Raw genomic sequence first — 26,937 nt, forward strand, 5'->3', positions numbered from 1 at the left:
TTTATACTAATAAACTAAAGGTTGTGATTACATGTTCTACACAAACATACTGAATGGGAGTCTTCACAAACTAGACTTCTTTTTAAATTAAATCATTTTAAATCAACTGAAACATCACTGCAATCCTATATTATTATAATTACATTATAATCCTGACCCTATAACCACAATTCTACATATAACACACAGACTCTAATGAAACTGAATCATTACTCAGATCTAATAGCAGATGAAGTTAAGTCTCACGTTGCAGTCCACGCTCTCCCAATTTCCCTCCTTGGTTAAAGCTCCACAGCGTTTCCACAGTGGACACTGATCATCCTCTGGGGACCAGGCCTGGTACTCCAGAGGGCTGCCATCCACCCACAGCCAGTCATCACTGATGTAACGCAGGCCGATCCACACACGCTCAGTGATCCATTCCTGCTGGATCTCACTCAGGGCCAGGAGATGCTCCGTCTCTGAGGTCAGACTTGTGAGTGTGGTGTGTGTCTGTGTGCAGTGTGTTATGGCCTGCTCCCACGACATCTCCTCCTCCATCACAACGAGGTTGAAGCAGAGAAAGGGTAATGGCTTTGTTAACACAACATCATGCCATCCACTCCAAATACATTTGCGCCAACATACAGAGACAGCAGGGTAGTCCTTGCTGTTGGGCTGATCGACATACCAAGGCATGTATGTTGCAAGTCCTCCTCCTGACCACTTCCACTCTGTTCCACTTTTGTAGAGACCGATCCAGAACTCACCATAGACTTTCTCAGCTGTTGCATTTTCCAGCACCTCTTCTTCCCACCTTGTAGCTAAGGGAGAAAGATCAGTGTAATGTGTCCTGCAGTATGTTTGGGCATCAGTCCATATCATCTTATTATCCACATACACATGCTTTCCATACTGAGCCGACACACTGACGATAAAGAGCATCTTTAGAATCAAAACTTCCATGATGGCAAAACTTTCAGCTACACAGCTTTCAGTGTGTTTCTACCTCAGCTGCCTCTTCATGTGAGTCAGGAAGCCTTCCTCCTGTCTCTTATTTCGTTGCAGTGCTTACCATGGAAAACATGCAAATAAATGCAATACAATGGACGTTCCAGGAGGCAGACACACAGACCATGTACAGTAGGAGACAGAAGTATTGGCACCCCTGTCAATTTGACAGGTTTTGCATTAAGCATTAGTTTAATGCAAATTGTTTTAGAAGTAAACTAAATAATACTAATAATAACAAATTATTTTGCAATCTGTCAGAAACGTGAATAGAATGAATTGCTTGGTGACAAAAGTATTGGCACTTCAAAGTAGTACTTTGTATGTCCGCCTTTGGCCTTTAAAACAGCTAGTAATCTGTTCTTGTAGCTTCACATCAACTGCTGACACCTCTGCACAGGTATTTTAGCCCATTCTTGCTAGCAGATGGTCTTCAGTTCAGTCAGACTGGAAGGCTTCCTTAAAGCAACTGAAACTTTCAGGTCTGCCCATAACATCTCAATGGGGTTGAGGTCTGGGGACTGGGATGGCAACTGTAGAACCTCACTCTAAATTGCCCATAGGTGTGAGTGTGAGTGTGAATGGTTGCCTGACTGTATGTTGCCCTGCGATGGAATAGTGACCTGTCCAGGGTGTACCCTGCCTCTCACCTGTAGTTAACTGGGATAGGCTCTAGCCCCCTGTGACCCTGCAGGACGAAGCAGGTTAATGGATGACCTGACCTGACCTTGACCAATGAGAGCATCCACAGATCTAAGAGTAGTCATACTTTAGAGTTAGGTGAGATATCCTGCTAAACCTTTTAATGGCTTCTTTCTTTCTTTTATATGTCTATATGTTTCTATTTTCTAATTTTGGACTTTTAATTTCTAAGATGGAGGGATGTATAGCTGTAAATATATACTTCGACTAGTTTGTCAATAAATTTGTTTAGCAACATTTGATGTTCCTTCAGAGGTTAATCATTACAATTCATTTTGTGACTGTAGTAAGTTAAAGTTTATTTTAACAAAGCGCTCCCATATGAATGTATTTTATGTCATATGATCACCTTATACTGCGCTATCTGTATTAGTGTTCGTGGCGAACTATAACATTGTGTGTCTGATATTTTTGATTGCTGTACTCCACAGCGTTGTGTATGGCGATCTCTTGAATGGCCCTCATTTAGCTATTTCACTGACCTACAATAACTATATTCTTATTTTTTTAAATTCAGGTCAGAGGTGGAGTTTTATCATGATTTAAAATATACCTCACCCCAGATGGGACTCGAACCCACAATCCCTGGCTTAGGAGGCCAGTGCCTTATCCATTAGGCCACTGGGGCACGTGGGCATTCACGCTAGCAAATATCGATGATACTCATAATATATGATTCAAAACGCAGCGCAGCCATCGCTCATATTTAGGTTGCTAAGCAACCAAGAACAATCCCCCCCCCCCCAACAAGTCAAATTCTACATGGAAGACCAGGCTAAACACCGTTTTACTACAAAATAAATGTCGCTTGAGAACAAAACTTACAACCTTTAGACTTTTGTATACGACTGTCACTGTTGCTTTTTGATTTAGCAGCTCAGTGGAGGGTGTTGTGTGGCATCCATCGACAATTCACACCAAAAAAAGGTGTTGAACTGTTTCAGTAAATTGTCACGTCCCTTGCTTGTTCTTTTATTTTGAAAATCCAAGAACGGAAATAATAACAATCCATTCTGCTCTTAGCGGAACTGTCCGTCAGCTAACGTTGCCAAGATCTTTCGTGGCTAATTTCTTCACGCGTCGGCGGAATACTCAGTTTTTAATTGTTAGGCCATGATATACATTGTAGAATTACATTTTTGCTTGTGCCGTTATGGGTCTAATTTCTGTGAGAAATAAGGCAGCTATACTTATAGCTATTTAGCGGGCGTAAAAGCTAACTGTTTTTCATTAGCGGAGCATCTAAGGTTGCCTAGGTTATAGAGCTAGAGATAAACAAATCTTAGCTAACACTTGTACGGAAGAAATTCGTCAAAATGGTGGGTCAACTTTATCGTGAACGCCCATCTTAATGCTTAAGCAGCTACTTTTTTTGAAATGTATATCTTGAAATGTTTTCTGGAACTTAGCAACAACCTAGTTTATGTACAGTCTATGACACTGGATAGTCATAGATAAATAAATGTTTTAATGTTGCAGATTCTCTCTCGCATGAAGCCAGCCGTGGGAGGAGAGACACCGGTGAGCATCAGTGAAAAGAAGAAGAAAAACAAGACTAAGGTTCCACACCTGGATGAATACCTGCAACAGAGAGACTACCTTGGGGCCTTGACATTGTTAGAGGTACTAAAACACACATAACACACACACATCTCATGGCTTACAAATACATAATACTCACATGTTATGGCTTTTGGGGGAAGGGACATTCATTTGTAGCAGGGACAAGCTTGAAGATTTTATATAGTCATTGAGTAATTTTTAATTCAGCTGAAAAGGTTCAATAAAAATGCAGCAAAGTTTGGTGAAATGAACTCAATGAAACCCAGTCTGTCCTCCGTTTAAAGTTTTTAGGTGAGGTAGAGGCACAAGAGAAAACCGCTCCAAACTGTGATGATGTAGGAGTTTGAAATGATACAACCACTGACAATTTTTAGAGTGTGCATCCATTACTCTACAATAAAATTAGGAACTATTACATAGTAATACTATTATTTTGACTAATTGCCATTGGAGATGTTCCTATATTAGACTGTTTTTTCCCACATTTTACCCAAATTCAGGACTGAAAAGTTTTAATAAATGTACAGCACAATATACAATACATGTTAAAGAGAATGAATAACTCGTCTGTGTGGCTAAATAATTCACTGCTGCACTTTTACACTGGGGATAAATATTTGTTGAACGCTGCAGTGCCTCCTGCTGATATGTCCTGGAATTACATTTTAGATATAATCACCGTTATCTGTTCTGCAGACATCTTGGGGTAACATAGGTGTTTGTGTTGCTTCTTATGTGTTGCTGTATCATTTCCAGTTTCAGAGAAGTATTGGAGAAAAAGAGGATAATGCAGACCTTTGGATTGGCTACTGTGCTTTTCATTTGGGTGACTACAAGAGAGCAATGGAGGTAATGTTGGTTGTATATTTGTGCAGTAAGGTCCAGAAAGTAGCATAAATTCAGAATACCTGTCTGATGAATGGATAAGGAGATGATTAGCTATTAGGTAGGGGTTTATCAGATCTGATGTATTCCTTTTCTTCTCTTCTGACAGGAGTACAAGTCTCTGACCATGAAACCTGACTGCCCTGTGGAGGTGTGGGTTTACCTGGCCTGTGTTCTGTTTTTTCTGGGGCTCTATAAAGAAGCTGAGGAGGCTGCATCAAATGGTAGATATTTGAGTGGAGACATGCAAACATTGTTAAGCATTCTTATTAAATACTAGGGTAAATATTTGATTTTAAACATTAAGAAAAAGCCTCAGAGAAAAGGGGTTAGATTTGATGTGTGTAATAATGTCATTAAAATGTGCAATTATTACTAAGCTGACTCAAGGCTAAACTATTGACTATGATCGTTGTTAATCACATATAGTATGACAAGTAGTCATAAAATTTTGTCTAATTTCCCTAAGTTTATCTTAATCTTAAGTTTAAGCACATCAGACCACAAACTGTGACATTTTTTAAGTGCCTGAGGTTTGTGCATCGGAATGGTGAAGGAACCTTTATGCCAAGAGCTTTTTGTGAACAAATACTGTTAGGTAGGCTTTAGGTAAAACAGTTTTTAAACCACCTCACAATCATTCTGTTACATATTTTCCAAATTAACTTAAAATGCTTCTGAGTCAGTTATGTGACTGTTGAAAGTGAGGTAATATGTATGTATGTGATATTCTTTGTCTAACCACATTTGGTGTTTTTTGTCCTCTGTAGCACCTGTGTCCCCTCTTCAAAACCGCTTGCTCTTCCACTTGGCTCACAAGGTTTGCGAAAAACTTTTGTAGAAAAAACAACTTTTTGTAGTTTTTCTGTATTTACTTTGGGATAATTTTACAGTTTAAAACAAGGACAAAACAATTAAAGATCCTACTTATTGGCTTTTGTGTCTCAGTTCAATGATGAGAAGAAGCTGATGGGTTTCCATCAAAACCTGGAGGATGTGACAGAAGACCAACTGAGCTTGGCATCTATCCACTACATGCGCTCCCACTATCAGGAGGCTATAGACATCTATAAACGCCTTCAACTCCAGAACAGGTCTGAGCTGTTCCTCTTTTTCACTCTATTAATTCGTTTCACGGTCAAGCTGTACTTGAACACCTTCCTAGCAGCACCTTGACATTTAAGGGTTGATAACAGGGGAGTATTGTACCTGGTGAGCTGACTATATACACAGCCCTCTGTAACATAGTTATAGTGACATTTACCGATCTGAATCCAGGTAATGTTGTTGTGGTTATTCCACTCTGATAATTCACTGTTTTTTGTGTTTGAAATTATTCTCAAAGTGAGCTTCTTTTCTTTTCAGGGATTCCCTGGCTCTGAAAGTGTACATGGCTCTGTGTTACTACAAGCTGGACTACTATGATATGTCACAGGAAGTGCTGGCTGCGTACCTGCAGAGTATCCCTGACTCTACTACTGCTCTCAACCTCAAGGCCTGCAACCACTTCAGGCTTTGCAATGGCAAGGCAGCTGAGGTAATCAGTGTATGATCGCTCTTTATCCCTTTGGTTATTAAAGAGGTTCTAATTTAAATTGGTTTTACTTCATCTTGAAGATAACTGTATAAAGGCTGGTTATTCAGAAGGCATATAATGTAACAATAAAAATAAATCACCAGCTGATATCATCTTTTACTAAAATGAGTACAGCCACTTACATATCGAGGGGTTTATGTAAGTATGTTTGCTTCTGGTGGAAACCATGTTTTGATATTTTATTCTTTTAACTTGCATCCCAGTGTAGTCAGCAGCTGCTTCTATTTCAGCCATGCAGATGGTGTGTGTTTGACTCATGTTTGCTCTCCTCCTCATAGGCTGAGTTGAAAAACCTAATTGACATCTCCTCCTGCTCCTTTGAGTTTGCTAAGGAGCTTATCCGACACAACCTGGTAAGCTCTACACAAGCTCTACCTCTGAGTGTGTAGGTGTGTGTGTGTGGGTGCATACACCAGTGACTTTCCTGCTAGACTTTCACACTCTAAATCCTTGTGTGTATGCAGGTGGTGTTTCGTGGTGGGGAGGGGGCACTGCAGGTACTGCCTCCTCTGATAGATGTGATCCCTGAAGCTAGACTCAACCTGGTCATCTACTATCTCAGACAAGGTGTGCAGCCATAGCACTGCAGTCTTTGTAATAAGCAAAACAGAAAACACTTGTATAAGTTAGACCTTTTTATTCATTAATGCAATACCGTGTAGGTAAGTAATAAATGAACTGTCATAATATTTGAATGACAGTCTGCTTTATTCAGTGTTTCCTTCTTCGGTCCTCTCTCTGCTTTGTTAATTGCATAGGATCTGTTTTAATTACATTTATAAATGGATTATTATCGTCAGTTTTTAGAGCGTTTAGGGTTTCACATACTTCGTTTTATACTTCCAGATGACGTCCAGGAAGCTTACAACCTCATCCAGGATTTGGTTCCCACAACCCCTCAGGTGACGATACATACTCATGATGTTTCATGTCTATCTGGCCTGAATAGCTGACACCAATTAGGCATAATATCAAAACATAAATCTCTAATATGTGTCACTGCACAACAGGTGTCCTTTATTTTGCTTATAAAGTTTAATAAGTTGAGCTCTTTTGCAGAAAATAAAAAAAAACTATATTTCCAGATGAAATAAGCCTATTTTCCTTATCTTACTACTCCTTAAAGAGTCTTGTGGATCTGAAACTTATCAACTGGCTTTTAAATGAGTTGTTGGAATGGCTTTTGAAGCAGTGATCAAAAGATTCACGCTGATAATTGACTGTTTTCACAGGAGTATATTTTGAAAGGAGTAGTAAATGCTGCACTGGGACAAGAAATTGGATCAGTGAGTACCTCTTTAAACCTGAAGAGAAACATGCAAACAAAGGTGCTTGTAGTGTGAAACAAATGTTCATCACTAAGCTTTTGCTCTTATAGAGGGATCACTTGAAAATCGCTCAGCAGTTTTTTCAGTTGGTTGGAGGCTCAGCGAGCGAATGTGGTATGCCAAATAAAAGTCTTTATCAATGTTGTTCTTTAAAGCCACGGTGTGCAAGCATTCGTATTTACATTCTCTTATCTTTTCAGATACTATTCCTGGCAGACAATGCATGGCCTCCTGCTTCTTCCTTTTGAGACAGTTTGAAGATGTTCTCATATATCTCAACTCAGTCAAGGTCAGTCTTGCTCTGTGCAAGTCACACAGTGTATGCTGTACGCCACTGAAGAATCAGTGTTATTATTTCACTGTGGTAAAATAAGATAAAAGAGAGAAGTAAGACTCCCACACACTGGGTGAAATGTGTCACTTCAAATTTGACAAGTGGTACTTTAAAGTCGCAGCACATTTGTGTGTTTTTCCTTTTTGTGCTGCGATTTGCACTGCCAACAAAAACCCTGTATGAGCTATATATCTGTAGGTGTGGGCATTCAGGCTTCCCTGTGTAAGCATAACTGCGCTTTTCTTTTTTCAGAGTTACTTCTATAATGATGATACCTTCAATTTCAACTATGCACAGGCTAAAGCAGCGCTTGGCAACTACAAAGAAGCAGAGGAGGTACATCCACTAAGAAAGCACCATTACAACTCATACAGACTTGGATTAATTTATTGACTATTTGTCCGTATATATTCTGACTTTTCTTTTGTAGCTTTTTCTGCTTGTTCAGAGTGAAAAGATCAAGAATGACTATGTTTACCTCAGCTGGCTGGCACGATGCTGTAAGTATACTAGCAAATGTTACTTACTACACAATCTGTACACGAGGTATTTATAGAAAACTACAGAGTGAACAAAAAATGTCTCAACAAAATATCAGAGAGATCAGAGCACAGACCAGGGCAGCTTTACTTTTCCAACACTGACCACATCACAGGCTAAACTTTGGCACAGGAGGATTTAAAGGTCCTAAACCGGGTCGACTGGCACTGTAAAAATAATCAGTAAAATCCTCAATGCATCAAGCTGCCATCATGAAAGCACCAGCTCCATTTTTTACAGCAGTTCTGAAGTGTTTGTTCAGTATGAAAATGAGAAGTTTACATTTTCTTATAGCATGAGTCCTTAGTTTTCTGCATTTAGCTTCAGCTGTACAAACAGCTGTGAGGCTGTTTTAGGAGGACATGAGGCACGTATAAAGTAGCATGGAGAACACTCAGATACCTTAACTCTTTGAAAGCAGAACTGAGAGCCCCCTTATATGTGTTCACTGAGACTGGAATCTGAGGCAAACATCACTGCCAGATTTGTAGCCTCAGGCCTGTAAAGAATTTAGGGTCACTCTTTCACCCAGCTACTGTTACACTCAGCAGCTCCAAGAAATGGAAATCACAGTTATAAGATTCTTCTTCCTTTCTTGGCTTAATCTACATCAATAAAAATCTGCCCACAGCCTCTAATATTTTCCAAATTTAAATCTATAAAAGCTGAAACTGCCTGAAGGACAGATGATTGAACACTGATCTTCTTCTTGTCAGACATAATGAACCAGAGGGGGCAGCTCGCCTGGGAGCTCTATCTGAAGATGGGCACTTCCTCAGATTCCTTCAGCCTGCTGCAGCTCATTGCCAATGACTGCTACAAGGTGACTTCACCCTCTGCCTACTGCCTTGCATTGTGCTGTATGTGGTGAACACTGAAATATAAATGTGTGAATCTAAAGTAGAAGGAGCTGATATATACATCCTATGTTCCCTCTACATGCAGATTAACCCTTTAAGTGAGTAAGCAGCAAGCTCAATGTCGGTAATGTTATCTCTGTTTTGTGTAATTGAGAGTTTTATTATGGACGATGGCTAGTTCAGCAGCTGTGTCTGTAAGAAGGAACCTACCTTCCCTTTGTGTTGCCACCATGTCCTCCTGCACCTCCTTGGGTGATAAGCCTTTGAGATGGAGGTGTAGTACATGAGTGTGCTTCGCCCATTTTCTCAGAGTGATGACTTGCTGTTTTCACTTACCTGTAACAGAAACACCTCCAACTCTCCAAAATCAGCTGGAGTTGAGCTGCACGTATATGTAAAAAAGGACTGAATCATTCTTGTCCCCTACTGACTTATCAACCCACAGTTTTTTGTATAATTGAAACCAAAATAGATGTTATATCAGAAGATAAGGAGCTGGTTTAATCTGCTATGAGATACTAGCACTCATGATTATAGCCTGTCGTTTCAGATGGGTCAGTTCTACTATGCAGCCAAAGCGTTTGATGCTCTGGAGAAGCTGGACCCGGGCACTAACTACTGGGAAGGAAAGATTGGAGCGTGTGTCGGCGTCTTTCAGATGATACTAGCAAACAAGGAGTCAAAGTATGTTTGTCTGTTCTTCGTGCACAGTAGTTTGTGTTATGATTTTTATCATCCTTGTGAGTGTTTGTAAATAAAATTAACACGGGAGATGCTGCATTCTTGATCTAATCGTGTTTCCTCACATATCCTGTTTGTGTTCTAGGGAGACACTTAAAGAGGTGCTGACCCTCCTGCGGAATTCAGGAAACCCCCAGGTTGAGTACATCATCCGACCTCTGAGGAAGTGGGCCAAAGACAACAGAGTCCTCCTCTCGTGACAGTGTATTCAGCTACATTATGCAGTCCTCATAGTCCATTTTCTTGTCACTTGTATGAATTGTACAATCTATGCCACATAAAGAAGGATGGACATTTCTCTATTTCTCTGTGATTTGTGTGAAAATATTTGAAGTGTAGCTCTCTATTTGCTTGTAAGTTTCTATTAAAATGTGACTTTTTCTAATATTTTTTTATGATTTTTTTGATAATCCATCTGTTTTTTCAACATAATGCTATGAAAAAATGTTAAGATCAAAAAGAAAAATGGTAATGACAGATAAATAAATTAAAAAAAACAAGCAGAAAGAAAGTCTTAGATGGATGATCAAGCACTATATTTTAAATTGAGAAGGTATAAAGATGCATTACAGACTTTGAAGTGTTTTAAACAGTTTATTATCAAGATTTGGATCATGGCTTTATCTAAACTACACCAGGTAAACATTTTGAGTTTATGATGTTGTAAAAAGGATGTGTATACTTTGCTTGATTAGTGGGTTTCCAGGACAAATCTGGGCAATGACCCTTGCCACACAAGTTGAAAGCTGGGATCATGGCACTAAAAATAGCAATAACGCAATTTAAAAATACTCAGTTACACGTGAGAGCCAAGCGCTCCAAGTGGTGCTCTTAGCCTACATCATGTAGGTTACATACTGAATGTGTAGATGAATGAATGAATACCTTTATTATCATTACACTGGAGTGCAACAAAAAGTATTTTTACTTATCAATTCATGTGTTAGCAATATTTAAAAATTGTGACTGTACAGTGACACAAATAATTGTGCAATTTTATATCATAAGATAAATACCATCTGATAAATGTGTCAAGTAAAAACTACTTTATTGGACTGTAAATTAAGTACAAGCACTTGATCCTTGTGCAGGGGGGTACTCTGAGAGTGGGGTCCCCTGAGCCTTGTAACAGGTTAATCCAGACCTGGTTTCCCCCCACAGAATAACAGAAAATACGAGCCTTGCTATCAATGTTTCCATATACTGTTTACTGCAATGAGGAGCATGTGTGCTGCTGTTAAACTGAGCATCAACAGGTGGTCATTAATGGCTGTGACTAAATCCGCTGCTTTGAGGTGGTAAAGTGAAACAGCCAATCACCTGGCTTGCTTTTTTCCCCTTCAGGATTTGATGTTAGACTGTGAGCTTGTGCAAAAATGCACAATTCAGCATTTTCTTAAGCAGACAGAATGGAAGGCATCAAGTGAAAGCTGTCATCTTCAGACACGGAGATGAAGGTGTCCGTCTGAACACGCACGGTCTGTAGTCCGTTTCTCCCACACGCTGTCCTTCACTCAGACACTTTATAAAGGTCATAATAGTACTGATAGTGTTGTTATTATCGCCTGTTGTGACAGAGGCGGGTTTAGGATCGGGGCACACGCTGATTGGACGTGATGACCCCCCTTGTGGCACGAGGCTTCCGTTTTGTGCGTACGCGCAGGCGCAGCGACCCCTCTCTTCTGATATTTTATTTACTCCCGAAACCCAAGATGGCTCCTGTGAATGTCTCAGTCCCATAGCAAATCGAGGATGCAAGTAGCTGCCGAAAAAACAACTTTTCCCCGACCGTCGCATCCCCTGGAGTACAATCCGTATGTCGCGGAGGAGGCTCTAACACCCGCCTAGGCACTCAGCAGCCGTCGGAGCTCCGCGAAACCTTCTTCAATCCACCAATTTGAAGTAGTTTCGCGAAGTAGCTCTTCTCCTCGCTGTCGCTGTCTGTCCGGAGCGAGGTTCAGGCAGGCAGGCAGCTCATCCAAATGGCCGAACCGAGAAAAGTGCAATTTGTCACCCTCTCGGCCTTCGCAGCTGGAGCAGCCGCGGAGTCTAGGAAACGCCGGTTGGACGATGAGGCCGACTTCAACTTCGATAGAGACGGGGAGGTCGAGGCAGCGACCGGGGCAGGAGGTGCTCCCAGCAACGGTCGGCTCGGCAAAACCGGCGACAGGGACAAGACTGTAGCCGAGAAGAGGGTGACTGTGCGGCTGAACCTGTCCCTGGCCGAGCCTGACGACCGCTCCTCCGCCGAGTTTAATTACGGCGAACTCATCCAAAACCTCCAGGTAGGTTCCCCGTGTTTAACTAATATTACCAGGCCGAGTAAGACTGGAGCTGGAGTTTAATTTACTGCTCTTGGAAGTGTTTGTGTGGACTTGTCATTGCGAAGTAAAGAGGGGGAAGTGCACCTTGTCCTTCTGTGGACGAGCGTGGCTGAAACTGACCATTAGTGCTACTCAACACAAAAGACAGCAGCAGCAGCAGCAGCAGCAGTTTCTGGCCACTCATCCAACCAGTCCACTCTGTGCTTTACAACTTCAGCTGCGCTCTAACAGATTGTAGCGTTTTAGCGAGAGACCTCCTCTATCTGCACATGTACTGATAAAGCTTGTCTTGTGCTGCTACCTGTGTCCTTTCCACTCAGACTTGCCCAGCAACAGCCCAGTCACACAGCCATTACAGCACTTGGAAATGCCACATGCAGTTTGGCCCTCTGGCTGCGGGTGATAGATAAATGAGAGCGCACTGCTGATGGAAGTACCAGGATGTAGCATGGGAGCAAGGCAAATGTCAGAGCTGTGAGATCAGATGAGCTCCACTCTTATACTGACTATGGATAGTCTATTTTTTTTGATAGCACAAAATAGTGATTTGCACAAGTGGTGTAAAATTTGGGAAACTTTTAAAAGACCAAGTTAATTATATATTTCTTATCTGAATCCAAAAAAATGGTTATACCAGCACCATATTTGGCACGTTTTTCCTTTTTAACATCAGTCAATTCAATATTATTTCAGATTTCTTATGAACATTTATAAACATTTTACTAATTGAATGTTTTACTTTCTCAGAGGAATATGCAGGCAGGATGCATTGGTCATGTTGGGTCAATTCTAGGTTTTATGAATGGGTTTCCAATTTTCATTCCAGGCAAAAAATAATCTTCCAAGTTTGACCCACAATCCCAATCCCAATGACCCCTTCAACGATGATGAGAGAGAGAGGCTCCAGGTTGAAGCTCTGGCAAAAAAGTTTGAAAATAAATATGTGAGTTTATTTTTTTTTTTTATTTCTATGGTAGTTAAAGTATTAATGGTGATAGCAGAAAGCCGAACATGAGCAGGATATTTTACAGCTGAGAAGTAAACATAACGAAAGATGTTTCCGCATCTTGATACTATTCTGACCAAACATGCTGTTTCACTAATTTGTTATTGTCTAATAACCTCAAAGACCTAGAGGATCTTTAAATTTCATATTGGTTTTGGCAGTGATATGAAGAGGGATCAACAATATTTCAAAACACTTTTTGGCTGTCTCTGTCATTCAACCAATGTTGAATTAGAGAATTTAATATTTCATGATGTTCAAAAAGACCTTTTTTGATCATTGTTTTGAAATAATTGTGACAAAGATACATTATCAGTACAGACGTTTTACAGTGAATAATTACTAAAGAATCTTCATTTCTTTTTACTTCAAGCTTATATGGGCCAAAGCATCAAGTTTCTGTATTTGTATTACTTAGACCACCAAATTAGTCACAAAAGCAAAACTTTATAGATAATGCTTTATACAGATTGAGGAAACTATCTTATAAGGGGCCATTATAAGATTTTGGATTCATGTAAGGGAAGCCTGTGCTCGTAAATTAAAATAAAAGTTTTTTTTTAGGGTCACACAGAGAAGAAGAAAAGGAAGGACAGAATGCAAGATTTGATTGATATTGGGTATGGCTACGACGAGACTGACCCCTTTATAGATAACTCAGAAGCTGTGAGTACCATTCACTTTATAATGAGGATGTGTACACTCATGCATGTATTTATTGGGGCTTTAATTTAGTGAAATACCATATTTTGCACTTTTTGGATTTCTAAATGTCTTTGTGACATTCCTGGACTGTGCCTTTCATGTCTTACTTTGTCCCTGTGTGGTTTAATATGCGCTTCCTGCCTTTACGTTTTAAAACAGTTTATTCAGTAGCTCTGCTAATGGTAGACAGTTGCCCCTCACTTTGTTCAAATTAAGACTTTGGGCTAAAATTGTCCTTGTGACTCATAAAGATGTGTCCTGTCCATACGGGAATATGTCTTTGTCTGACAGTGTTTGTTGCTCAGTATTCAAAGGATATCACTCTCTGTCTGACTGTAATAGCTGGAATTATGCTTTTAGTATGGATTCTCTGCCATTATATGATATTTGTTTTGGTGTTTTGATAGCTGTTGTCTCTGCACTCACAAATTGCTTTGCCTCTTTACAACTGTTTTATTATATTTTGAAATGCGACATGATGGAAAAATGTTCTCATCTATGGGCTTGAGGGACTGTGATTCTTTTTAGTGATTTATTTATTTTGGCACACAACAAGTTGTTTTTTTTTTTTTCGCTGACCAACAGAAAAGCAAAAGCTGCTCTGTGAAACGTTAACACAACACATTATCAGTTACTCAAAAAATGTTTTTGAATCTGCACATTTTGTTGTGTAGGTGGAGTTATTGTTTTCCTGAGTCCTGTGATCTTCCATTGCAAACTCCTCTTTCATTGTTGTTTTTCTCAGTATGATGAGCTGGTGCCGGCCTCTCTGAGCACAAAGCTGGGGGGATTTTACATCAACACTGGCATGCTGCAGTTCAGAGCGGCCTCTGACTCAGAGGGAGAGGAGGACAAGGTGAGGCCACCTTCCTGTAATGCATTTAACCAAAAACGCTGTTATACAAATGTTTCAGAAAGTTTTCAGGCTTGTTAATAGATAGGAAAATATTTCTTTTTTAAGTTCAGCTTCCACAAACATCTGCAAAAAAATAAATGCTAACATCCCATAAATAAATCATAAAATAAATGGCATCCAGATTTAAAAAAAAAAAACCTGACACATCCAAGATTTCTGCAAGCGATATGAGTGTCCATATTGAAAATACATTATCTTTAATGATTTTATGTGGTCTGCTGGTTGGCTTAGTTTCTCTAGCCCTGATTAGGCAGGACCTTATTTTCTTTAGTTTTAGTGAGATGTGATTGAGACATTACCTGTCACCACATTAAGAGAAAACTCTGAAGGCCCAGCAGACAGTGTATCTCCTCTTGTTTCAGAAGCTCAACAATGACAAGGAGCAGGTGATCAAAAGGAGGAAGAAAAAGGAAGCGAACAGTCTAGAAGAGAAGAACCAGAAGAAGAACAGAGTACCTAAACAAGGGTGAGAATCACAGCTGACGATTGTTTTTGTGTCAGCTGGTGCAGTTCTACTCGTTTGTGTAAGACGAACAAGTCCTGCCTTTGCACACACCTCTTAATCAGATGATTTATTAAAATTTTGTCTAATCTTCGGCTCGTGACTGTGGAAGTTGATGAGACATTGGTCCATGCTAATATCCCATCATCCTCCTCTGCTTTTGTGTGAACCCTTTTATACATCTCTCATGAGGCAGTGATGCTACTGATTGTGACACTTGCTCCATTTAAAGCCAGCCACCTTCTAGAAAAAGCTACATTATTCACGCTCAGATATACCAAATACTCCAACTCACTGCCATTCTGAAAACACACGCTAAAAATAGCAACAGCTATTGCTATTGTGCCATTATGAAACGAATGATGTTATGTGTGGTGTGTGTGTGTGTGTCAGATGTTTGAAAGCAGGCTAATCCCTCAGAACCCCACAGCTTTATGCTTTTTTCCACATTTATGAGTTGTCTTTGTCAGCACTTGTTGCCAGTGAAACCACTTTCTGTGTCGTCTTAGGGTTTCCACGGTCAGTGTTTTTTTGTTTTGTTTTGTTTTTAAATATATTTTTTTAATGGATGTGGAGTAGCTGGAGTTCAGGCCTCACAAAGCCACCCACGTTTTAGATTTGCTGAACAATTCAGATGGGTTTAGTGGAGCTTGTTTATGGCAGTTGACTAATCAGAGCTCAGTTAAGAAGACAGGATTAGGATATGGGCGTCATCCTACCACACGGCTAGCTAGCTATGTTAATAGAAAATTTGCTTCTCAAATATGAAAGAAACCAGGCTAACTGTCGATACACAGGGTTCTGATGTCAGCAGGTGGATCTTTAATCCTCCCTCAGCTATACACACATATCTGAAGCCTAGATTCATATATATATGTTGCTATTATAAAGAATTTTTTAATTCTCTCCTTAAAAAATGTGCATCTAAGTATACTTATTGTCAGCCTGAATACATATGATCTGATGAGTCTGAGGTACTGCAGTTTTTCATTCAAAACATGTATTTAATTTTTTGCTTAATCAAGGTTTTTATGTGTTGTCCTCTAATAGAGTGACGGCCCTTCACCGGCCAGAGAAGAAGAAGAGAAAGAAGCTGATGAAAGACTCTCTGTACCTGGCAGCCATGCTCCGTCGATTCACAAGAGAAAAGGAAGAGATGAGGAAGAGAAACCCCAACATGGCTCATCCTGGCTTGGCAGGAGGCGTGGCTAACAAGCCCCACTGCGGCGGCAATTCAGCAAACCACCTGTTGGTGTCAAACTCCAACCACCTGCCGGGCAACACAGCTGACAACGACCTCTCTTTGGCAGACCTCACCTCAGACCCCACCGTGATGTCACTGCTGGGGTCAGCCAATGAGAAGGAACTGCAGGATCTCCTAAGTGATCTGGACTTCAGCTTTTTAGAGACAGACCAGCAGCACGCCATCGTGACGGCCCGGGAGAATGGCATTCTGGGAGTTGGTGTTCCGTCTCAAAAAGCGGGAGGAGGTGGCGGCCAAGGGCGAGGCCTGGCGTCTTCCAGTGGACTGTTTTCTCCACCTCCACTGCCCAGTGGACTGCCTGCTCCACTTATTAAACGCATTGAGGACCTGCGTGCGGTGAGTCAACTGCAGTCTTTTAGTGGGTGGCTACAAGTACCTGTGAAGCCTCTTCACTTGAGTTGCACACAAATGCCATTCAGCAGAGAAAGTGGCATGGAATGTTTATTGTTGCTGTTAGTCCAATGAGAATAGACTCTTCTAATGTATTGGAGAAACATGGCTCAAAGCTGAACCCCGGAGAGAGTTTTATGTAACCAAAACAGCAGGTTCCCACCACTTCCTTTTGAAGAAGTTTCTTATTTTTTTCTATGCTGTTTCAGCTCAGAACCTTAGATCTTTTTTTAGATGGTGAAAATGTAAAGACAGGTAGAGATAAAGGAGGATGCAAGTGAAGAGTGGAAGACAAGGAAAAGAAGAAGTGAATTTATTTTTTTATTTTTGCAGTCAAACATTGAGGCAACTTGGGCGATTTAACATAAGTAAGAAGTGTTTTGTTTAGGAAGAATCGGTTGGCTCATTTTGTCATTTAAAAAAAAACCCATTTCAGGCAAATGGTGGTGCAAAGATAGACAGAAAACCTGTGGAAGTTCAGCTACATGGTCACTATGCAGAACACAGAACAATTATAACACATAATTAGCTCTTGTTGTTTCATCAGGCAAACAAAGCTGTTACAGTTCCTGTCAACCAGGATGCTCTTCACAGTGCATTGAATGCAAACTGTAATGTTCCGCTCTAACTGAAAACACCATATTTTGCTTAGCTTGCACTAGAGTTAAATTGACACCTGTCATACCAGCTTCTCGTGCATTAAATGACTGAACAGTTCGTTTCCAAAGCACTGTTCTAACCACAAAGGCTTGAAGGTTTATGTTTGAAGTTGTGTGTCAGGCAGGTGTAGCAGTGTTTGTCAGTTACGTCCTCAAATGGCTTTTCATTGCAGATATGTATATTTGTAGTGTATGGAGCAGTGCTGTATGCTGACTCAACCTGTTCTCCTGCAGGCTTCGCGGCAGTTTGATCAGGAGGGCAGGAAGAAATTTTTCACCCTGGACATGAATAACATTCTTCTGGAGTGAGTAGGACAGCTTTTAAATCACTGTCAGTCGAATCCCAGCTCACTCTCCTGCCCTTTTTTCAGCCTGTTTTCAGCTTTTTTCTCACTCATTCTCTGCAGATTTCCCTCGCCACCACTTCTCCTGTCTTTAAGTGTTTTGTTTTCTCTCAGTCTCCCATTGTCTGTTGTAATGACATGCTTCTCATTTGCATTCACGCTCCCCTTATTCTTCTTTTCTTTTCACATCCACTCCTTCAGTCTTCCATCATGCTCCTTTTAGTTTGCTGCTCTTTTGATCTTTCTCTAACAGTCATGACTTTGTTTCTCAGTATTGAGCTGCAGGTCCAGGAGCAGCCTCCTGAGGTGCGTTCAGACATCTACTCCCACATGGAGGCGTTTGTGCCATGCAACAAAGAAGCTCTACTCAAACGCCTGAAGAAGCTCAGCCTCAACATCCAGGTGAGTGAGGCTCATCTATGGAAGATAGCTAATTTCCCCTACATTACAGTGATATAAAGAGTGATATAAAATAATGATGTAGCCTTTCGGACAAGCTTTGTGGCACTAAAGTAGTAGTAGTAGTTTTCCAGTATTGTATTGAATGTGTTTTCTTGCCTTTCTTTTCTGACTTAAGAATCTTGTCAACCAAACAAATGCTATATTAAACTTGCAATGTATAAACATGCTGTCTTAACACTTTAAACTGGTCCTCTAGGTTCCTCTAGGGCTGACTTCTGCAGCGAGCATTGCCACTAAAAACAGGCTTCTCAATTTTTGTTTATATCACCGTTCATTTAATAACTATATCACTGTCTGCCTCCATTTCCCCTCTGTACTCACTCAGACTTAAATTTTCCTCCCTACTCATCCTCTGGCAGCTTTACCTGCTGCTCACTATCTATCTCTCTGTCTATTTCAGGACGATCGACTGCGGAAACCTCTGTTGAAGCTGAAGTTGGCGGTGTGCAGTGTGATGCCTGAGCAGATAGCAAGATACAACATGGACTGCATGGCCAAGGTTGCAAAGTAAGTAAATCGGTTTTTGCTTTAGATGATTAGTATTCATCAGTTGCAGTTATGGTCTGATTAAGTATAAGGAAAAATGCACAAAGAGCAAGTCAATGTAGTTAATATAGTCTAAAAGGGTAATGCTGGTCTTGGAGTTTACCATAATGACCAGCTTGCTGATCATTATCATGCTTATTAAACGGCTTTATACATAAGAAGTCATTAAAAAAAATAATGTTGGCTCACATGACAAATGTAGCAAATGTTTTTTTATATGTAGCTGCAATTGGTTTCTACATAAGTCAGGTGTATATGTATAAAATACATTTTTTTTAACAAATGCAACACAATGCAAGTGTGAGAGCAGATAACTTAAATTGCTGGATTTTTCCTGTGTCTGTCTGCATCTTGTCATTCTGAACATTTTTTTACTGTTTTTTTCATGCTGTGTGTGTATCCTGCAGGCAGCAGTCGGAGGAAGGTGATAAGAACGGCTCAGAAGAAGAGGATGAGGAGAAACCTGGGAAAAGAGTGATGGGCCCGCGGAAGAAGTTTGTCTGGGATGACAAACTCAGGTAATGACACGAGACTGTCCTGCTGGAAGAGATGCTGTGCAGTATGTTTGTGGAGCTGTATGTTTGCTGTTGAATCCTAATTTATTTTTTTTCTTCATCATGTTTTATTAGAATGTGTTTGCAAGTTTCAGCTCAACATACCACAGAGATGCTTCATTTTACCATGCCTGCTTTTACCGTGTTCCAAAGGGCCTAGCTACAGCCCTTTGGCAAAGTGCTGTGCCTTTTTATAAGCTGGAAAAACCAGACACAAGAACCAAAGAGATTAGCAGAGAGAACACAAGAGTTCACATTTAGATGCTAGATCCAGCTGGGTGGTGGGCTCATCATCTTTTAACATCATACAGACCCACAAAACAGAAATGTTTTGATTGGTAGAGAGAGAGAAGAATTATGATTCTATACAGATATAGGAACAACACACTGATCCTCCTCCTGGCAAATGTTCACACTTCACACTTTTATCTTGCATAAATAAATAAATTTTACTTTACAGGAAATACGAGCATAAATGTGGAGAAATAAATTAATCTTTGAAAGAAATAAAAAAACAACTTGACACCAACTTACAACAGCTCATTGATTTTTTTTTTTTCTCCACATTTTTAGGATACTGATTTTTTTTTTTTTTTTTTTTTTTTTTTTTACAGAGATTACTACCTCTTACTGTTTAAAGAATAAGAGTCTCCTCTGTCAGTATGTGATCTGCAGCTGCAATCTAATTCAGATATTAATATTTTTTGTGTGTTTGTGCAGGAACCTGCTGTGCAGCTTGGTGCGGGTAAAACTGAGCTGCTATGAGATGGAGAACCAGTGTTCTCTGTCTGTGGAGGACTACCTCAAGGCCTTCTTAGAGAATGAGGTCAAACCACTGTGGCCCAAGGGCTGGATGCAGACCAGGTCTGTGTGTGTTGTAAAATTAAAATGGAAGTCATATTTACTTCAAGTTCCTGGAGCAGCACTTCCATGTTTGGAATGTGTTAGTTTTGCCCATCTTGCATCAGGCACACCAATAATAGATGCATCCAAATTCCAGCTGTTCAAACATCTTATTATCCTTAAAAAAAAAAAAAACCTTTTTTCCACTCCTTGGATTGTTTGCTGCTGTAACTTGTATTTTCCTAAGGAACCAATACCTTGTTGGCATGTGTTACTACATATAAATGCCAAAAATAGTGTATATATATATATTATATACTTAATATATAGCATTCTGCAAAAAAAGAACAAGATTTTTACTTTTTCTCAAATACATTTTTCAGATGAGAGGTTTTGCGCTTTGAAACAGATGTTACAAGAGTGGCATGTCTCCTTTAAGAAACTTCGCACTAAGTGTGTGTGTTTTTTTTTTTCATTTGTTGTCAAGTCGGCTGCTATATAACTATTTAGCGCTGCAGGAAACCCTGAGAATAAAAATAAAATTAGAGGTATTACTGTTAAAAGACAACTTTGCTCATTTTCTTTCCAAAGCTATGTGTGTAAACTCACCAGCTCTTCACCAACTGGTCATGGTCACCGGCCAAGTTCTACTATAAAACTGGAGTGCTGTGTTGTAGTACTTGGAGCTTAATGAAATGGGATGTTAATAGATTTGGACATTTTTGCAATTAACTTACAGTTTGAACACATGATGTCTTATGTTGTTGTAGTAGTAGTGTTGTTGTTGTTGACATGATTGACATTTACAAAGAAATGTAGTAACAGTTTCTTTGTCTTCTGCACTTTTAATGTATCAGGATACTTTTCAAGGAGAGTCTCGCTGTTCACAATCACCTCACTGGAAACCTGTGAGTATTTACTTTTTCACAACTTGTTTCTCCAGTAAAACTAAGTGCCCAGTGTCACACTTCAATACAAAATTTCCAAAAAACTTTTTTCACGCAGAGTCAAGAGAAGAATGATGCCTGGACCCAAGGCCAAAGCCAAGGTGAGTGATGGCTCAGACATTATCTGAAAAACGCCCAGCAGATTCTTTTGGTAGGAATTTGAAATTGCTGGTGGTTTTGTGTGTTAGCGTGACGGAAATCCTGACTGTATTCTTTTGTTTTTTTTTCAGGAGGGTCTTTGGATACACAAACAACCTCTGAATATGACCCCCACCCAGTCTCTGCCCACCCCTTCATCTGCTCTGACCTCCAATCGCCAGCCCCCCTCCTCCTCACCCTCTGAACCCATCTGCCTGTCCGACTCTCTGGATGAGGATCTGACTGCTCCATCCTTGGACTCCATCTCCCATGCTCTGGCTCTTTTCAACAATGGTTCCAAGGGCCTGGGTCCCTCAGACAGCCCCTTGTCACCCCCACCTCTGCAGATACCCACCTCTTCTCCTCCTCCCATCACTCCTCACTACCCCTCAGCCTCTCAGCTATCTGCCTCAGTTTCAAACACAACGCAGCAACATTCCCTGTCTAAGGTGGAGAATGCTCCGCTGTCTGCTGCGTCTGCTGGGAACATGCCAGCAACAACAACACTACCAACTTCCTCTTCTACCTCCTCTTCCTCATCTCCGGTTGTGTCCTCTCTAGTTCGTATGCAGGCAGCAGGCCTGTCATTGGCCTCCAGGACTGCAGATGGTCACTATGGCCCAATCAAAGGATCTGGGGCCATGGGCCAAACCCAGACTCAGAGACACATTACCATGGCATCATCCAATCACAAACAAGGCTCAGTGATGGGCAAGATGCATCCACACCCCTCCCCTTCTCCTCCAAAGCAGCGGCCTCCTCTCACAGCTTCTCCTCTGCTGCCCCCCCATCAAAAAGGCTTTGCTACCCCAGCAGGAGTACTGGGAACTATGGGAACCACTCAAGGACTGGGTAAGGGCAGTGCCAAATCCAGCGGCATCAGCAGCAACGGCAGTGCCGTGAACAGCAACATCACACCTTCCTCCTCCCCTTCCTTATTGTCTCGTTCCAACGCTACCTCTCACCACGTCCTACAGACCTTCTGCCCTCCCTCCCCAGCAACCTCCTCACCATCCCCCAACTCTCATTCCTCACACTCCTCTCCAGGTAAATCTCACACACACCATCACCAGTCCAACTTCATCACACCCATGCAGGCCACCCTCACCAAGTCCTCCCACAGCAGCAACTCCTCTCCCATCATCAAACTCACCCCTCGCCCTCCCGCACCCACTCCCCCTCCCTCTTCTTCACCCTCTCCGTCATCCTCGCCCTCACATCCACTCCCCCATCAAATGATCTCCAGCCAACAGCAGCAACAGTCACATCAGTACTCTCCCAAAACCCCCAAAAGTTTTCGCCCCCCTTTCAGTGTGGCGGGCAGTGGGCACTTGAAGCAAACGCAGGGCAGCTTTGCTGGAGGACAGAAACCTCAGTCCACCACTAGCAACAGTAGCATCAACAACTCTAACAACAAGGGAGTGGCATCAGTGGTCGGCAGTCATCCAGACAAAACTCCTGCATCTTCTGCATCTTCAGTCTCAGCCAGTCTTGGGCAGAGGCAGAGGGTGGTGGGTGGGACCACCCAGGGCTCAAAGGCAGGAAATGGTTGGCCAGCTTCAGGAACTTTGGCCACATCCTCCACAACATCACACCTCTCACAGGTACCTTTTAACACCAGCAGGAGCATGTTGGCCAAACGTAGGAGAGGTGCAGTTCTGAATGAGTTTGCTTTTTTCTGCAGGTATCAGCTGCAGGCACTACCCTTTTGGGTAACCCCTCTGCTCTGCCGCTGGGCTTTGGGATGTTAGGAGGACTCGTGCCTGTCTCGCTACCCTTCCAGTTCCCCTCGTTGCTCAATTTCAGCCCCCCTGGAGCACCTGGGGCAGCTGGCATGGGCTCAGCTCCTAGCTCCAACTCAGGATACCCGCTAGCACAGAGCGACCTAATGGGTGAGTGGGCACGCAGCTTTTTTGTTTTTAATATTCTGATTCTGTCTTAAATCAGATTCTGACTCGAAAAAATCATTTCAAACATTTCAAAACCATGAATTTTATGTTTTTTGACACACACACATTTTTAATGTAAATGTGCTATTTAAAACACATTTAAAACCTCACCTTTACCTTAAGCTGTAAAACATTTACAGAATTGACCATCTGTGGCCAGCTGTGTGAGGGCTTGTTTCTGTTTTGAAAATCACAAGTCAGTATGTCTGTAAAACTATAAAACACCATCAAGACATGATAAAAGAATGAACACCATCCCCAAAACACAACATGTCCTCATCTTCAGATGGAGGTGGTGGATGACTCCACAGTCATGGATTTCAGGCTAACTGAACTGCATGTACATTTACTGACAGCTTTAAAACTTATTTTCTGTCTTAGGCCACACATGTATTAGCCTAAGCACGTTAATGACCCAGCAGTACAAACAAAAGTGCAGACTGGCTCACATGAACTGAAATTTGGCAACCAGTTACATGTTCATACTGTTTGTTGACCTTGTTTGTGGTTACATGCAGCACAGCTTTGTTCTATGACCCTTACTCCTTTGTTTTGTCCCTCCTTTGTTCTCCATCATTCTTGTATCTGTCATCTCATCCTCTTTGTTACCTAAACACCTTACTTTGATCCCCTCCTTTTTTGTTGCCGGTCTTTTGCTTTCTTTGTGCCATGTGTTCCACATCACCGCTGATCGTGGTAGTTGCTGTTTTTGTCTCATCTGTTGATCCTTCCCTCTTCCATCTCTCCTCAGATCTGTACAAGAGTCTCCAGTCAGGGTCGCAGGCTGCCCTAACTCCTCACTTGCAGCTTGCTTTCTCAGGTAATCTGAATTCCTCCTCCTGTATGCCAGTAGCATGAAACATTTGAGTTGCAGTTTACAACAATTTCTTAATGATTGACCACACAAAATCTCATAATTTAAAATAAAAATGAGATTGATTGCAAAATAAACTTCACGGGGATCGAAATATTATATAGATATTGAAAAAACCTCATCACCTGCATGTACTTGTCAATAAAATAACAAAGTGGTTAAAATGCTCAGGTTAAAATGCTGAACTGGTGCTCCTCGGACAGGAAGAGGTCGTTTTTATCGTCCAGGTGTTAAAAAAATCTTTCCTTATCACAGATGTGAACCAAAGCCAGGGTGGAGACATGAAGAGGAAATCCCACTGACCAATAATGGCACAGAAGATGAAGATGGGGTAACATCACAGCTCATCCACTAATAGGAATCTTCTCTTTAACTGACTGACAAGATGATGTGGTATGAGGGGTGGGGGGCAGAAATTCACTGCCTCTTTAAAAACGGACCTAAAAGGAGAATCAATGAATCCTCGCTACAAGTGGCAATGATAAATTAATTTAACAGGTTTTTTTTTCTAACGAACCGGGTATGAGAACGAGACAGAGTGAATGACGAGAACACTTATTTTTGTTCTGCTTATTTTTATTTTTGTCAACATGTTTACATATGACCGACCTTGATCACTGTGGAATGAGTGTGAGCGAGGTGGTTGTGGTACAGATGAGAGTAGTAATATGCTACGTAATATAATTTGTATTTAAGCTTATGTGATATAACAAGACTCTTGTTACTTGCAGTACAAAAAGAAAAAAGAAAAACAGAGTAATGAGTTTTTGTTTTTCTGTCTTTTGTCTCAGATGTGGGAATTGTTGTGTCTGTAGAAGTTTATTGTTGGTCACCTCTGCTCCCACAAATGACTGTTAAGTAATAGCTTAAAATTAATATTGATAAATTATTTGTAATTTACACAGGGACAAAAATGTGGTGTGTGTGTGAGTGAGTGAGTGGTGAGCTTGATTTGAATGTGTTATGTACATAAAAAAGAAAACACAATATGCTGTTAATTTCTTTCCAGATGATTCAGTATGACTGTGTAAGGATGTTTCCCCCTTCCACAATAATGAGTGTAAGGTTGATGCCCCTCTCTTGCTCAGTATGTGTGTTTTGTTTTGTTTTTTTTTTTGTCTTTTTTTGGTGCTGTTAATCACACTGGACCTTTTGTGGAAAACAAAACAAAAGACTTGAATTGAAAAAGTTTTGGGTTCCTCTTCAAAGCAGAGGAGCTGCCTGTAAGAGAGGGGGAGAAACAACAAGATTGTAGCCTACTTGAATTGTTTTGTTTCTTTTATTTTAAAAAAAAAAGATTTTTTATTTACTTTTTCTGCTTAACAACTCAAACCAACTTAATATAACAAAACGCCTTAGTTTATATTGAAAAAGTAAGAAGAAGATCTATGCAGGACTGTAAACGCTCAATGCAAAAGTGCAAGTTGTCGCTTGGCTTTCAACCTCTACTTAACTTGTCAGTGCATTTCTGGAGTTGTGAATGTTTGTAAATGCCGTTATGTCATCTAAGACTACTTATTTTTCCAGTGTGTGTGTTCAGACAGAAAGAAAAGTTAATTTTAGGTGCAGCACAATTAATTGGAAGAAATGTTTAAATTGAAGCAATCAGAATGGGCGGCAATAGGAGAAAGTGGCCAATTTTTAAAGAACTATTTTAAGTGTTCATTCTGGGCTAATATCGCCAGGTGAACGCCACAAACTAGCTACATTTCATGCATATGAAGCTGGGTTTGAAAGTGGATTATGCATTTAGGTCAACTTGACATCAAGAGTTGAAATAAATGCAAATTAAACTAAATTTGAGTTTATTTCAACAAAATGATTACACAATCATGTTGTTGAAAACAAAACAAAAGACTTGAATTGAATTGTTACAGTGTTAGCATTGGAGCTAACCACACTGAAATGGCGCCCCCTAAGCAAAGCCCTCAAACACTTCTGACACTTTGTGAAAACAGTATTATTCTTGTCTTTTTCAATATGTTTTTAAGACAAGTCATCTACTAAGACTGTAAAAACTGGCAGGTGAGGTCAGATGCAGTCAGTACTAGCTACTAGCTAGTATACAAACAAAGCTAACCAGTGTGTCTACAGCAGCTGTTTGGGGCCACACAAATTTACTTCATGCTATGCTGCAAGCCTAAAATAATGTTTAATGGCTGTCTGAACACCCAGGTAGAGAAACCTTTCCTCAGCTGAATACCTCCGTTAACAAAACCGTTCTTCCTGAGTCCTCCTTCGATAAGTTCCCCGCCCTCCTCCATGTGTGTGTCTGGCTGACCGGCTGCACCAAGAACGATGCCAAAGATTGTTCTGTAGCTCCTCACGATGGGGTGCTGCTGGTTAGGGTGTGTGTGTGTGTGTGTGTGCATTAATCCGACGTCATTTTCAATCATAATGTAAACCCATGCGTGTCTGCGTGGTCCTACGGGATGTCATTGTCAAGTCATGTGACTGGAGCAGTGGGTGACTTATAAATTGTGCTTTCTTTTGGGGGTGGGGGAGGATTAAAACGACATTTCGTGGTTAACTGGTTACTTAATTTGGTCTTTTGTAGATTATTTTTGTGTGTCTCTTATGGAATTAAACAAAACAAGTGGTTTTCATGGTGAGTCCTTTTTTCTCTCCTGCTGTTCATTCATTGGCTGTAGAGGATAGAGGTGGGCGTGCCTGTGACCTGTGGGTCAGAAGCTTGTTTGTTTCTAGTTATTTTACAATGTTGTGTTATTTTATTCATGGAGAAAAGGGTGTTTATTTTAAAATCTTGAAACTGAACACAGCACAGCATTGACACATCGGTAACTTCACATTTCTGTCTAAACATGTCTAAAAATGGGTCAGTCCGCTAATGTTTTCCTACTTTCCAACTTGTCCGTTTCATTAAGCAGGTTCAACAAAGTCCGAGTTTAAAGGTGAACTCTGAGTTTCTGTTTTTGGTAAAGATGATCTGCATTAGTTCAATCAAATCTGACTA

The 26,937-nt window shown here is 40.8% G+C and overlaps 2 protein-coding genes and 1 non-coding gene across 6 annotated transcripts; 2 read left to right on the top strand and 1 right to left on the bottom strand.

The window, feature by feature from the left end:
• Positions 1-2,247: 2,247 nt before the first annotated feature.
• On the bottom strand, positions 2,248-2,320 carry trnar-ccu (transfer RNA arginine (anticodon CCU)). Its single transcript has one exon. It is a non-coding gene; the product is annotated as a tRNA-Arg (tRNA).
• Positions 2,321-2,716: 396 nt separating this feature from the next.
• On the top strand, positions 2,717-9,927 carry ift56 (intraflagellar transport 56). 2 transcript variants are annotated; one of them, XM_028405195.1, is made up of 18 exons: positions 2,717-3,011; positions 3,172-3,315; positions 4,012-4,104; positions 4,250-4,364; positions 4,911-4,960; positions 5,089-5,234; positions 5,506-5,677; positions 6,016-6,090; positions 6,202-6,304; positions 6,584-6,639; positions 6,970-7,023; positions 7,116-7,179; positions 7,266-7,354; positions 7,652-7,735; positions 7,830-7,899; positions 8,656-8,762; positions 9,350-9,483; positions 9,626-9,927. In XM_028405195.1, exons 1-18 carry the CDS (start codon positions 3,009-3,011, stop codon positions 9,738-9,740), a joined length of 1,674 nt encoding a protein of 557 aa, XP_028260996.1. In that variant the 5' UTR covers positions 2,717-3,008; the 3' UTR covers positions 9,741-9,927. The 2 variants fall into 2 exon arrangements, with proteins under 2 accessions (XP_028260996.1, XP_028261002.1); XM_028405201.1 differs by having other exon boundaries at positions 7,697-7,735.
• Positions 9,928-11,115: 1,188 nt separating this feature from the next.
• ubn2a (ubinuclein 2a) lies at positions 11,116-26,530 on the top strand. Of its 3 annotated transcripts, XM_028403727.1 has the most exons (18): positions 11,693-11,825; positions 12,185-12,329; positions 12,691-12,807; positions 13,435-13,536; positions 14,321-14,431; positions 14,854-14,957; positions 16,044-16,593; positions 17,541-17,611; positions 17,923-18,052; positions 18,513-18,619; positions 19,066-19,176; positions 19,933-20,076; positions 20,913-20,963; positions 21,061-21,103; positions 21,233-22,744; positions 22,825-23,032; positions 23,841-23,909; positions 24,219-26,530. In XM_028403727.1, exons 4-18 carry the CDS (start codon positions 13,468-13,470, stop codon positions 24,263-24,265), a joined length of 3,327 nt encoding a protein of 1,108 aa, XP_028259528.1. In that variant the 5' UTR covers positions 11,693-11,825; positions 12,185-12,329; positions 12,691-12,807; positions 13,435-13,467; the 3' UTR covers positions 24,266-26,530. The 3 variants fall into 3 exon arrangements, with proteins under 3 accessions (XP_028259519.1, XP_028259510.1, XP_028259528.1); XM_028403709.1 differs by lacking the exon at positions 12,185-12,329 and having other exon boundaries at positions 11,117-11,825; XM_028403718.1 differs by lacking the exons at positions 12,185-12,329; positions 13,435-13,536 and having other exon boundaries at positions 11,116-11,825.
• The last annotated feature ends 407 nt before the right edge of the window (positions 26,531-26,937 follow it).

The sequence above is a fragment of the Parambassis ranga genome, chromosome 1 (genome assembly GCF_900634625.1).
Source record: "Parambassis ranga chromosome 1, fParRan2.1, whole genome shotgun sequence".
Classification (NCBI taxonomy): Eukaryota; Metazoa; Chordata; class Actinopteri; family Ambassidae; genus Parambassis; species Parambassis ranga.

Bases quoted from the DNA above. Each gene is read 5' to 3' on its own strand.
- ubn2a (XM_028403709.1), top strand. From the start codon at position 11,523: ATGGCCGAACCGAGAAAAGTGCAATTTGTCACCCTCTCGGCCTTCGCA. The intron at 17,612-17,922 runs GTGAGTAGGACA...TTTGTTTCTCAG, and splicing joins ATGAATAACATTCTTCTGGA to TATTGAGCTGCAGGTCCAGG. The intron at 20,077-20,912 runs GTCTGTGTGTGT...TTAATGTATCAG, and splicing joins AAGGGCTGGATGCAGACCAG to GATACTTTTCAAGGAGAGTC.
- ift56 (XM_028405195.1), top strand. The intron at 7,024-7,115 runs GTGAGTACCTCT...TTGCTCTTATAG, and splicing joins TGGGACAAGAAATTGGATCA to AGGGATCACTTGAAAATCGC. The intron at 7,355-7,651 runs GTCAGTCTTGCT...TTCTTTTTTCAG, and splicing joins TATATCTCAACTCAGTCAAG to AGTTACTTCTATAATGATGA.